Raw genomic sequence first — 12,709 nt, forward strand, 5'->3', positions numbered from 1 at the left:
TACCCATTGCTGGAGTAGCCAGGGTCTGGCGTCCCACTAGCTGTGCAGGGCCAAGTCCATCCAGAAAATCACTGAATTGGCTGTCTGCTGCCAACCGCACACCAGGAAAGATCAAACTAATGGAAAGCACGTTTATTTTTACTAAGATGGTTCTATCACAAAGATCCATTACAAATTATACTACAAAGGTGGGCAACTTTAGTTGCTGTATTTTTTGGAGTATATAAGACGCACCAAAGTTTTGAAGAGGCAAATTTAAAAAAAAGTTTTTGCACTCTGCAGACCTCCCAAAAATGTCCCTTTTTTCACGAAAGCAGGCCTGGTTTTTTTTTTCAAAAAAAGGGCATGAATAGCCTTTAGGAAACTTGCAGAGTGCTCCTGGGGGCTGGGGGTAAATTCGCAAAAAAAGGCCCATTTTTCACCCATTTCTGCCCTCCCCAGCCCCCAGGAGCACTCTGAAAGGCTCCTAAAGGCTCTACATGGTCATTTTGGTGAAGAGGGTGGGGTTTCGGAGGCAAAAAATGCTGTATTCAATGTATAAGATGCACCCAGATTTCCAGCCTCTTTTTTGAGGGGAAAAAGGTGCATCTTATACTCCAAAAAATACGGTATATCTACTGTACATTTACAAATGTTATTTTATGACACAAAAAATAATTTATTACTGAATATGCTGAATATTTTATTTGATCTTAAAAATATTTTTGATCATATTACTTTGCAGTCTGACCTGGAACCAAAAGATTCTAAATAGCTTATATGGAAAAAAAGCATATTTCGCATTCTTTATTTTATGTCAGTGTTTTAAATGTGGCTTTTAATATGATCATGCAGTTGACTGAGAGTTGCCTTATAGCACTTAGACTTATATACCATTTTACAGCCCTCTCTAAGCGGTTTAGTCAGGCTATTGCCCTCAACAATTTGGGTCCTCATTTAACCCATCTCGGAAGGATGGAAGGCTGAGTCAACCTTGAACCTGGTGAGACTGCCAAATTGCAGGCAGCCAGCAAGCAGCAGAAATAGCCTGCAGTACTGCACTCTTAACCACTGCACCACCAAGGCTCTATGGTTTCTGAAAAGAACCAAACCGGGCAGAACACATTTCCTGCTAATATTTTCAGTCAAATACTGAATTTAAAGAGCCGAGGTGGCGAGGTGGCGCAGTGGTTAGGGTGCAGTACTGCAGGCCACTTCAGCTGACTGTTATCTGCAGTTCAGTGGTTCTAATCTCACCGGCTTAAGGTTGACTCAGCCTTCCATCCTTCCGAGGTGGGTGAAATGAGGACCCAGACTGTGGGGGCGATATGCTGACTCTGTAAACTGCTTAGAGAGGGCTGAAAGCCCTATGAAGCGGTATATAAGTCTAACTGCTATTGCTACTGCTATTGCTATTGCTAAATGTTGCTAATTAAATATATGTCATGTAACCCTCTGTTCTCAAGAGTATTTCATCTTCAAGAGTTAAGTCTCTTTCAAATGATATGTGAAGTATGACACAGAGTGAAGACAGAAGAGTTTGTTTTCAGCTAAGCATATTTGTTAGAATATTATAAAATGCCCTGCTTTACCAGATGGAACCCAGCTACTGTGATGTCATTCTTATCTTCTAAATATTCTGGCATTTTTTTTTTGACTGGCTGAAAAAATATGTGAATCATTGTGAAGTATTTCTTTTGCAGTGTCATTGACAAATGATTGCATGGCTTGTTTTACCTCCTGTCTCTTCAAATGAAGGTTGCTCAAGATAGCTAGCTTCACACATACAGAATAGTGTCAAAACTAACATTTCTGAACCTTAGCAAGTTTAAGATAGGTAGATTTCAAACCCTCATAGTTGGGGAATTCTAAGAGTTGAAGTCCTGGGAGACTGGAATTTCTGGACTGGAATCCTGGGAATGGCAGTCCACTCATTTTAAACTTCAAAAGGTTAAGAAACACTGGTCTAAACAGAGAGCGCAAAACTCAAGATGGTAGTCACGGTGGTGCCCGTGAAGCCTGCCCCTTTCGTGCAGGTATGTGACATCAAAGCTTGAGCTTTGATTATACTGCAGCAGCCAACATCTTGGCTTTGTGCTGCTTCTAGAGATGCCACTGTCCTTCCACAACAGCCTTTTCCTACTTGGTACCTACCAACTGTGTTGAAGTAAAATTCCCATCATTCCCTTCTATCTTGCCTATTGGTCTACAGCAGTGGCCATGCATGGCAGAAAAAATTGTGGGGGAAGAAGAATAGGATAATGTTTGTAACCCATTAAATGCATATGCTATAACTGTCCTTGTACTTTGTTGAATTTATAAAGAAGGTGACAGCCTTATTTATGTGATAGCCAGTCCAAACAACAGGTCCTGAAATTAGTATTGTGGGATATAGGAAAGTTCAGCAGGGGGAAGAGTAGCTGGTGGCAGTCTGGGTACTCTCACGTCACCAAGTGATAGCAAATTACTATCAACTGCTCAAGCGACGAGCTCTGCTAAGATCCATGAAAAGCAACATATTTGTAGAATTAAAAATATATATTTCATATCTATATATCTGTCTCTCTGTCTATCTAGTTCTTGTTGGACAGGAAGTCGGGTATCAAGAGAGAGAGGGAGAATCATATTTATTGCTTTTTAAAAATGATAATTCTACATTCAATTAACCTCTCTGGGATTTAGAATGATGCATGTTCGTGTGCAATGTTGTGATCTTAAACCTAATTTAAATCAATGACATTTGGTTGAGAGATATTTACTTACAACTACAGTCAGGACTTACTTTCCCTCTGAGCTATAACTGTTCATGCTGCCATCTGTAGACTCCCTGCTGGCCTGACGTGTCATCCAATTTCTCATCTCCACAGCCAACCCAGTTTCTGTGCTTCTCTGTACTGTACTCTTCAGTTTTTTACCACCTGCTTCTAAAAAAAAGTAAAAACACTTAGTTGTATCAAGTATCCATATAAATAGAAATGCATTTAAACGGCCAATATAAACACAGAAATTCAGAGTTGTACAATAACACTAAAATTGCTTAGAAGACATTATTTTAATGGTAGTTCTTACAGCTATCACCGGCATATGATCTTCAATGTTAAACATGCACAGTCAACCAGTTTTATTTGCACTGAATGTATGAAAATAATTTTGCCTGGGTAATTCCACCTAGCAATTAAATTGGAATATAACTCAATGGACAGCCATTGCAATAACCATTGCATTAAGGGAAAGAACTTATGGTGTAAATTAGTTCAGGCATAAATAATTATATTTGAGCCAAGAAGTATCCTTTTATCTAGCCAGTAGAAACTACAAAAAGAAAGTGAAACAAGATATGGTATATATGCTTTGCATTTGTTGCTTAAATTCTTCATCGATTCATTACATTTTCCCTTTCATTCAGGAACTCAGAGGAGGTATATATAGCATTTTTTCTATTTTCTTGAACAACTTCTAAATCTAGTTGTTAATTAACTAGAAGAATATTATTGACACAACAATGTTGTCTTTCTACAGCAGTCTCTGTGTACCCAGGCTCCCCATGTATCCACTACTTCAGCATCAGATATTACTTAATCTAATATTTTCAGGAATTTCCAGAAGCTGAAATCAAATAGCTTATTGAAGAAAGTTTTTGTACAAGAAAACATGTATATTATAATTTTTATATTTGCAAAGTAAAATGGCATTTCCTTTCCTTTCTAACAAAGGATAATGTTTTAATCACCGCTTCCTCTGAATTTAGTAGGTGCTCTACTGAATTTGACCATACCAAGAAACTAGTAGAACAACAGAATTGTTCTGCTAATCCAAATGCTTCCCATAAAACAAAACACTCTGACTGATGTTTAATATTTAAATGCTGAATATTATTATGAGTAGTTACAGAGGTTTAAATTGAGTGACAAAACAAACTCCAGTTTAATACTCAAACTCTTAAGGTAAAGGTAAAGGTTCCCCTTGCACATATGTGTTAGTCATTCCTGACTCTAGGGGGTGGTGCTCATCTCCTTTGCAAAGCCGAAGAGCCAGCGCTGTCCGAAGACTTCTCTATGGTCATGTAGCTCTCATGACTAAATGCCAAAGCCACATCAAATGCTGTTGCCTTCCCACCAAGGTGGTCCCTATTTTTCTACTTGCATTTTTATATGCCTTCAAACTGCTAGGTTGGCAGAAGCTGGAACAAGTAATGGGAGCTCACTCTGTTAGATGGCACTAGGGATTCAAACCGCTGAACTGCTGACCTTTCTGATCGACAAGCTCAGGGTCTTAGCCACCGAGCCACTGTGTTCCTGACACTCAAACTCTTAAGTTTTTTTTAATTTATTGCATTTATCAATTGTTCAAATCCTGAATTATTCTAAGCAGTGTACGAAAAAAACCCACATAGTAACAAAGTTGTATATATGTGTGTTAATAATTATTCAACAGTTTGAATTTAAATATTTTAATTGTGAAGAATGAAATGAGTGTTAAATCTTGAATAATGTACTCATCTAAGAGGAAGTGTAGCAAGCATAGAATTTATGTAAATGTATATCTTAATATGTTTTGAAGCATATCCAAACTGGTGCATCTGCTTTTATATCTTGCAGCATAAAGTACAATGCAGAACTGGGACTATACTTAGTTAGGAAATGGTTCGCTATAGAAAGCTTGCTAAATTTCAACATGTAAGATATCAGAAAATGATCTATCATATGGAGCAATGATGACAAGGGACTGTGATTTTAAATATTTGATACACTTGTGATTCAACAGTCAACCTTTTAGTGTTACAACAGTTTCCCCTTTGCAGTTTTTAAAGCTACAAACCACAGGAATAAAGTTAATTTATTCTTCATTAAAGTACTTCTGTTGCTTTTCCTCAAAATAGTATATGGGAAAGGTGATTAATCTCTATCCTCTAAAAATGTATTTAGATAAGTACAGTTTTCTAACTCCTTGAAACATTTTTTTAGTTATGAGTTCATATTTTTGCATGCCAACTTTCTGGACAAATTTTCAAAAAGAAAATTTGAGTAAATAACCAAATCCCTACCAATCTTGAGTATTCTCCCCCTATTTAATACACATTTCTTTGCACACAAATTTAAAAGTACAGTATATGCATATATGAAAGTAAGTTTTTGTATATTTGCCAGAAACCTCACATTGCAAAAAAGTACCCATCCAGGACACACCAAAGTATTAATTATATATAAACTACATATTTAAATATAATTAATGTTTACTAATCAAAATCAATTGCCTGTAAAATAAGGTACTGTACTCATTTTCACCCACATAAATTGCTTAGAAGTACAAAAGAACAACAAGCATATACAGTACATACATTTATATACAAATATAATTTCCTTCTTCTTTCCAGCAGAAGCAGTGAAAGGAGAAGGAACAACAACAAAAATAACAACAATAAACAAATAATAAGAATAGAATATGGAATAAGGAAGACTATCCCCACTGGACAGGGAAGGAAATTAGAAAGGAAGAAAGGGAAAGGGATAACAAGTCAAAGAAGGGGGGAAATGAGAAATAATCCTCTTTAGGTTTTACAAAAAGATTTAAATATGCCAAATTTGCAGTGTTCCAAGTAACAAGTAATCTTTAGATACACCTTCAAAAGCATCCAAAATTTGAACATCAAAAGCTATGGATGTAGTTATTTGCCCTTCCTCCTATTTGCTTAATTATGATCATGTCTTCTGTAGTTTCCAGCCAGATGTACCCATTCCCCCACCCTCCCATTTTATTTTGTAATATTTAGAAACACTGCTCTTCTAAACATCAGTTGTCATGAAACTTAGGCAGGAAAGAATTGTTCTGACCAAGGCTTCCTGAGAACATGAAACAAATTCCTTGCCCCAACAAAAAAAACCTTTTCGTAATTTACTGTGAATTCTGCTCATTCACATCCAACAAAGTCTTTCAAGGGAGGATTTACCATCACCGACCCTATCTGGCTTGGAGAGCTGACAGGCTGATATCTGCAAAACTTGGCAAGGAGTCTCGGAGAGTCACAAACCAATTAAGCGAACTAACGTTCTCCTGCAAACTCCACTCCCCCTTCGCTCCTCTTTTATTTCCTCTGGGAGGGGCCATTCACCGTCCACCTGTGGCCTTACTCCCAAGTCAACCCATGTTCTTTAGCTGTTCCCTTCATCTGTCAACTCTGCGCATGCGCACACAGGGAACAGGCTCCAGCTGTTCGTCTGCCTCACTGATGTCTGACTCTGAAGGCAGCTGATAACTGGCATACAGCTCTGGCCCCCTCTCTGCCTTAGACACAGAGCTCTCATCAGAGTCTTCCCCAGACTCCAGGACTGGCCCATGTTCCTCCCCAACCTCCTCACTGTCCGAATCTGCTATCAGGTCTGCTGGTTGCTGGGGGGCCACAACAAGAATTGAAGTTCTGCCTGGTATTCATGGTGCAAAATAGGTTACTGGAGTTAGACAGGCTTCAAACGCCTTCCCTTCTAATCACGAAAAGGACAATCAGGTAGTTAGCAATTCAATGGTGCATACCACAGAATGTATAAATTTGCATAATAAAAGCCAGGAAATCACATTAGCAATAAAGAAGTGAGGAATTCAGTTAACATATTTTATGGAAATGATTTTATTTTGGAGAAAGGTTTTATTTCAGAGATAGGCTAAGCAATGATGAAGCATCAAAGTTTATATATTAGTGATAGAAGTGTTATGGATCTAAAAGAGAAGTTATCTATAAATGTCAGAGAAAGAGGATATGGGGAAAGAACAATGTTGGTTCATTACTGTATATGGAAAGGCAGTACAACAGAGCATTAGTTCCTCCCAAATAGTGTCTCAGTTCAGAAGGAAAGACAGCTCACAAGAAAACAGTTATGTACAGTTCATCCTGCATTAAGAAGCCAATTTGATTCGTACAAAATACGAATAGGCAAAACTGAAACATCTATCAATATCTTACAGGTTTGCCCCCATGGATTATCCATGCAGGTAATAGACACTGCAATAGTCTTATTTCACTAGTGGTGTGTCTTCTGGTCTTGAGCTGGTCCCTTTGTCTGTCAATACAGGAGGTATTTTTATTTAGGTGGCAAGTTTCTTCTAGTGTTTGAAGAATTCAAAGTCTCAAGCACACAGAGAAAACAAAAATGAATGAGTCCTTGACTTATGGCCATTTGTTTAAAGATGGTTCAAAATTACAGGAGAAAAAGTGATTTTATGACGTTTATTCACATTTATAACTGTTGCATCACTCTTACAGTTATGTGATCACGATTTAGGCTGTTGACAACTGGCTTGCACTTACAATCACTTGTGGTTATGTGATTGTAATCTACAACTTTTTTTTTGCAAATTTCTGTCAAAAAACACCAACTGGGGAAACAGTCATTCACTTAATGACTCTGTGATTTTTGTTAACAGCTACAGTGATTTATTTAACAATTGCTGTAAATTTTGTCGCTGGGCCTAATTTGACTTATGGTTGCAACATCTTAAGACAGAAATCCGGGTCCCAACTTGTGGTCATAAGTTGAGGACTAGTTGTATTGCAAAGGACTGATAGTGTGAAAAAAATACAGCTGACCTCCCATGAAATGGCTGTGAGACTCAGCCCTTTAATGAAACTAATTTAATTTGTTAAATTAAATTTTAATTTCTAAGTACTCAATATAGAGCTCTAAAACAGAATTCCAATTTGAAATTACATAAGCTACATAACTGAAGATTCACCCGTGAGACTATAATTTAGCATGAATTAAAATATTGTTGTCTTGTACACAATGTACAAAATTACGTATTGCAATACTTACATAATGTAAGTATTATGAATACTTAATATGAAATACTATATTTTGGAATAAACATTCATGGTTTGTGTGTGATTCAGTACACCAAACATTGCAAATAAAAATAGAAATAGAAATCCGAAATTGAATAGATGATAAGCAATTTTAAATATATTCTGTCACTGAGATTATAAATCCTCAATTTAAATTGATCGTATCTTAACTCTACTACTGATTACCCATGGTCCTTCCATGAAACCCTTCCATGAGTGAGCATATGCAGCAATAGTCATATCCTTAGCTGATCATGGACTACTTTGGTTCTATCAAAATGGCTGCCATTACACATAGTCAGTTCAAAAACATATTTACACCTCCCCCCCCCGGCAAAATAAACATCCCCAAACTGACAAGGATGATCCCCATACCCACCGCCATCACCAGTTTGTTTGCAGGAAGACAGAATATATTTTTATAAAGATGACTTGCTTTGTGGCATTCAACTTTTCTTTAAAAACTGGAATGTAAAATTTAAAAAAATTAAGCCAATGAAGGGGCAAGTAATGGCAGAATCAAGAAAGATTTTAGTTGGCTCCAATTTACCTATTTCTAAACACTTAAAGTTTGTATACTGAATGTTTTACAGCTCATTTTAAGGTCTGTGTGTATTGGCTGCAAAAATAGGGCAAACTTCTTGAAGTACTAATCTTTATCACATAATGCCGCAATAGCTATGCTTAATAAATGGCCACCTGCGTATATGCATAAAATGCAGAAGTAAGGAACTTTTTGATGACTGGGGGCTTCATTTAATGTATTTTTAAATGTTGAGCAGAAATGGCAGTAAGAAGAGAACCTGGGGCAATAGTTGCATTCTTTCTTTCGAAAAGCAATTTGTGGGGGCAGGGAGTTAATTATTAAAAACTGCATTAAGTATACTTAGAGATATAAACAGCAGTTTTTCTTAATTTTTTTTAAATGGCATGAAATTATGTTACCAATTTGGGTCAAAAGCATTTCTAAGGAGCATAGAAGGGGATTCAGAGTTCCATGAGGACTCGAGGAATCTTTATTTCGTGGATCTACTTTTATTACTACATATATTAAGATCTATTCAGTGCCAGCCATTATGTATGACTGGGAGTTAATAATTAGTCCTGGAAAAAAAGTATTAATGCTTGCAATTTTAAACAAAATAAAATGCAATTAAATAATTTCCTAATATTTGTTAGGAATACAGTATTATTTGAAATAAATTGTGATTGGAGTGTCAAGTCTATATAATAAATTGAAACAGAACATTTCTGACCCAGTTAAAAGCCTATTTTTACCCAGGTACCTAAGAAATGTCAGTAAGCTCTTTTCTGACTTCTAAATTTAGCTTTGATTTGTCACGGTTGAAATTATGTTTTAAAAGTCTTAGGATTTTAGAAATCTCATATTTAAAAATCACAACTTCCCTGCTATGATATACATATAATATACATATATACTTGTGTGTGATTGATTAAGCTTTTAGCCAGAATAGCACTTTTTAGTCTGTAATGCAACTGCTGTATTTCTATAGTGGAACCAAAGCTGATTAGAAAATTATACTAGCTGGGAAAAAAATGCTACTTTTAAAAGTCAGAATCATTTTGCAGTTCTATGGCATTAGCTGAGAAGACATCAAGTAAAGTAGAAAATTAGGAAATATTTCCACACATCTGATTGTGATGCAAGCATCTATGAGGAAAATGAGGAAAAAAAATATACATATTGAAAAGATATCACAGCTGAAAGTAATAATATCCTAAATATTGTGCATGCAGTATAAAAAGTCACAAACAAAACTTGGTGGTGAAAATGAAATCCGTATTCCTTTTATCTGAGCATGGGGCGCAATATTTTTGCACACAACAAAGATGATATTTCTGTTGCAAGTATCAAGCTATGTCCTCCTCCTTACCTGCAGGACACCTGTTCCATATTCTATGTTTCTGAGTGAGCAAGATAGTTTTTCTCTATGATTATGTCAATTGTGAATCCCCTATACAGTATATCTTTAATTCCCATTCAATTAATAGCAGTAGCAATAGCAATAGCAATTAGACTTATATACCGCTTCATAGGGCTTTCAGCCCTCTCTAAGCGGTTTACAGAGTCAGCATATCGCCCCCACAGTCTGGGTTCTCATTTCACCCACCTCGGAAGGATGAAAGGCTGAGTCAACCTTGAGCCGGTGAGATTAGAACCGCTGATAACAGTCAGTTGAAGTGGCCTGCAGTACTGACCCTAACCACTGCGCCACCTCGGCTCTTAAATTAAAATTGCAAAGGATGTTTGATTTTGTGATTAATACAATAATGAAGAAAAGAAGATTATACTGACTCTGGAATGTAAGGGAAAAGATATAATTCATGGACACATCAGTAGGACTGCCCTTGATCTTTTGTTAACAGTGTCTACATAATGCACACACACACTGAGAGAGAGAGAGAGAGAGAGAGAGAGAGAGAGAGAGAGAGGGAGGGAGGGAGGGAGGGAGGGAGAGAGAGAGAGAGAGAGAGAGACAAAGAGACATATTTTAAACTATGAAATACAAACTAGAGAGAGCATTTTAGTCTTAGGCTATAATCACATATAATCATATATAATCATCATCATCATATGGATAGCAAACTTATCTCTGCAAAGCAATCTCAGGATAATCTAATTTTAGTTTAAAGATAAAAAATGAAAAAAAAATCCTTTACGTCTAACTTACTTTTCAATTTATAAGGTTAAATTTACAAGTTATGTAATTAAAGCAATCATCACATCTCTTTTTCTATGTCAGAATTAGGGAGAATTAAAATGCATCTTTTATACATTATACTAACAGCCGCAGGTGACGAAATAATTTTTTATTTGCTTTTACCATTCACTGATAGTGATCTTGACCAATAACCCCCTAAACATATAAATATAATTCCTTTTTTTATAACAGCCAATTCTATCCGCAATAGGTATGTCACATGACACCAGAATAAACATGGAAGGAAGGTTTTTAGTTTATTATGTATTGCAAGCTGATTTTCAAGCTTTTTATAAAACCTGTCTGTACACTTCAATGAAAACTAAATTATTGCATAAATATAGTACTAGAACCGATTTCTATGTTGTACTCTATGTGGGATTGTATTCAAAGACCACTCAAAAGCTTCAGTTGATTAAAAAAATATAGAAGACAACTTATTGGCAGATGAGTCTTCTGCTATTCACATATAACACCAGTGTTATGGACTCTACAATGGTTACTCACAGGCTTCTGAGAACACCACAAAGTGCTAACTTTGACCTATAAAGCCCCATCTCACCTTGCATTCCCATAATTGTAAATTACTTATTCCAAGTAGAATGTTTATTGTTTATGTGCCACTCATCTCAATTTCCAAAGCAAATTCAACAATCCTGTTTGTATGTTCTGATGACATGCAAGACAGAGGTAGAATAACTCCATTTCAACAGTAGTGCCATCCCTCTGGAATTACCTCTCCAGAAATCTGTAACTCTTTTTGTTAATATTTAAAGAGGCTGTGCAAACACAATTTGGATGTCTTTGGGATACTCATTCTCTCACAACCTTAGGAAGGAGATGCTGACAATAGGTGACCCATTCCTAGTATTGGTAAGTCAAGGATCTCAGTCAGTATAAGGCAGTTTCATATGTTACCAGCAGTTTCATATGTATGGTTATGCAAATAATATAAATAAAATGCAGTGATTCATTTCCGCTACAAACCCAAACAAGTAGCTCATAGGAATTCAGTCTTCCATTTCTTTGGTCACTTCATTTTTGCAACCCTTCGGTCACTGCATGATTTCAACAACCACACTATATAGGATGCCATCTTTTATCAATTGAAAGAAAATGTGTAGATGCTAGTCTCGGTATAAGAAGCAGGAGAGGACACGACTGTATACTCTTGTCAATGAATGTTACGGTTGCATTAATGCTTACCAAAATATTTCAGAGTTGCATTACTAGTCTACAATTAAAACAGAAGATATGGCAATTTCTTAAATTAAAATCAATGTAGTTCTGTTATATAGTTTTAATTACGGGTTTTTACTTATTATCATTTTTAAGCTGCTATTTTCACAACATTCTTCATAGTAACACATTCCTAAGATATTTAGTGGTGAAAGCAGTATGAATGAATGTATTACCACCATCACCGGCCACTCTCCCCATTAGCATGTCATCTTGTAGAAAAGAAACATATCCAAGGGTCTCCACAAATAATGGCCTCTCTTAGTGCCCCACTCATGATAGCGGCAATGTTCTCATCCACCAGGCGATCATGAACCCAACCTTGTGAGATTTGTAGAACAAGCCATAGTCCACCCAGGTTGCCAGGTGTCTGGGAGTCTGTCTTCCTTCCTGCTCTGCTGAAACATTGAACAATATCTTCTGGGCAGTATCTTCTGCTACTCATATGCTCCTCTAAACTGCTTCACTTCATATTCTTTATAGAGTTCTTGCAGGGAAGTAAATGATGGCCATTTCAATAGAGAAGCAGAGGTTGTTCTGGATCTGTGCCCAATACACATTGTATCATTGTATGACATAACCATTACTCAAACAAGTTTTTGTGTTGCAAAGCTGTCATCATCTGGTAGTAACTCAGTTTATTAACCATAACAATAACAACAGTGATCACAGAAGGGATGTCTTCCCTATTATTTAGGAGCAAAAAATAATCAAAGACTGCTCACATTTGAAGCAAGAATCTGGATTCTTTGGCCCCAGCCAATAAGTCAAGGTCCCAGCCTCGACTTAGAACCACAAATGAGCTAAAATTTTCCATTTCTAAGCAAAATAGTTATTAAATGCATTGTACCCCATTTTTTACCACAGCTGTTAAGTAAAACACTGCAGCTGTTAAGTGAATCATGTGGCTATTTAAGTGAATCTGACTTCTCCC

At 36.5% G+C, this 12,709-nt stretch overlaps 1 protein-coding gene across 8 annotated transcripts in view; it reads right to left on the reverse strand.

Annotated features, from left to right (window-relative positions):
• RIMS2 (regulating synaptic membrane exocytosis 2) overlaps window positions 1–12,709 on the reverse strand; it is a 293,405-nt gene that overhangs the window by 14,398 nt on the left and 266,298 nt on the right. For all 8 annotated transcript variants that reach the window (XM_087706787.1, XM_087706790.1, XM_087706791.1 and 5 more), the window contains 2 exons: window positions 2,762–2,903; window positions 4–116 (listed from right to left, as the gene is read on the reverse strand). In XM_087706787.1, coding sequence (XP_087562913.1) covers window positions 4–116; window positions 2,762–2,903 — 255 coding nt within the window. The remainder of the gene's footprint in view (window positions 1–3; window positions 117–2,761; window positions 2,904–12,709) is intronic.

The sequence above is a fragment of the Thamnophis sirtalis genome, unplaced genomic scaffold, assembly GCF_051295495.1.
Source record: "Thamnophis sirtalis isolate CommonGarterSnake01/CBP01778 unplaced genomic scaffold, rThaSir2_p1.2 scaffold_2, whole genome shotgun sequence".
Classification (NCBI taxonomy): Eukaryota; Metazoa; Chordata; class Lepidosauria; order Squamata; family Natricidae; genus Thamnophis; species Thamnophis sirtalis.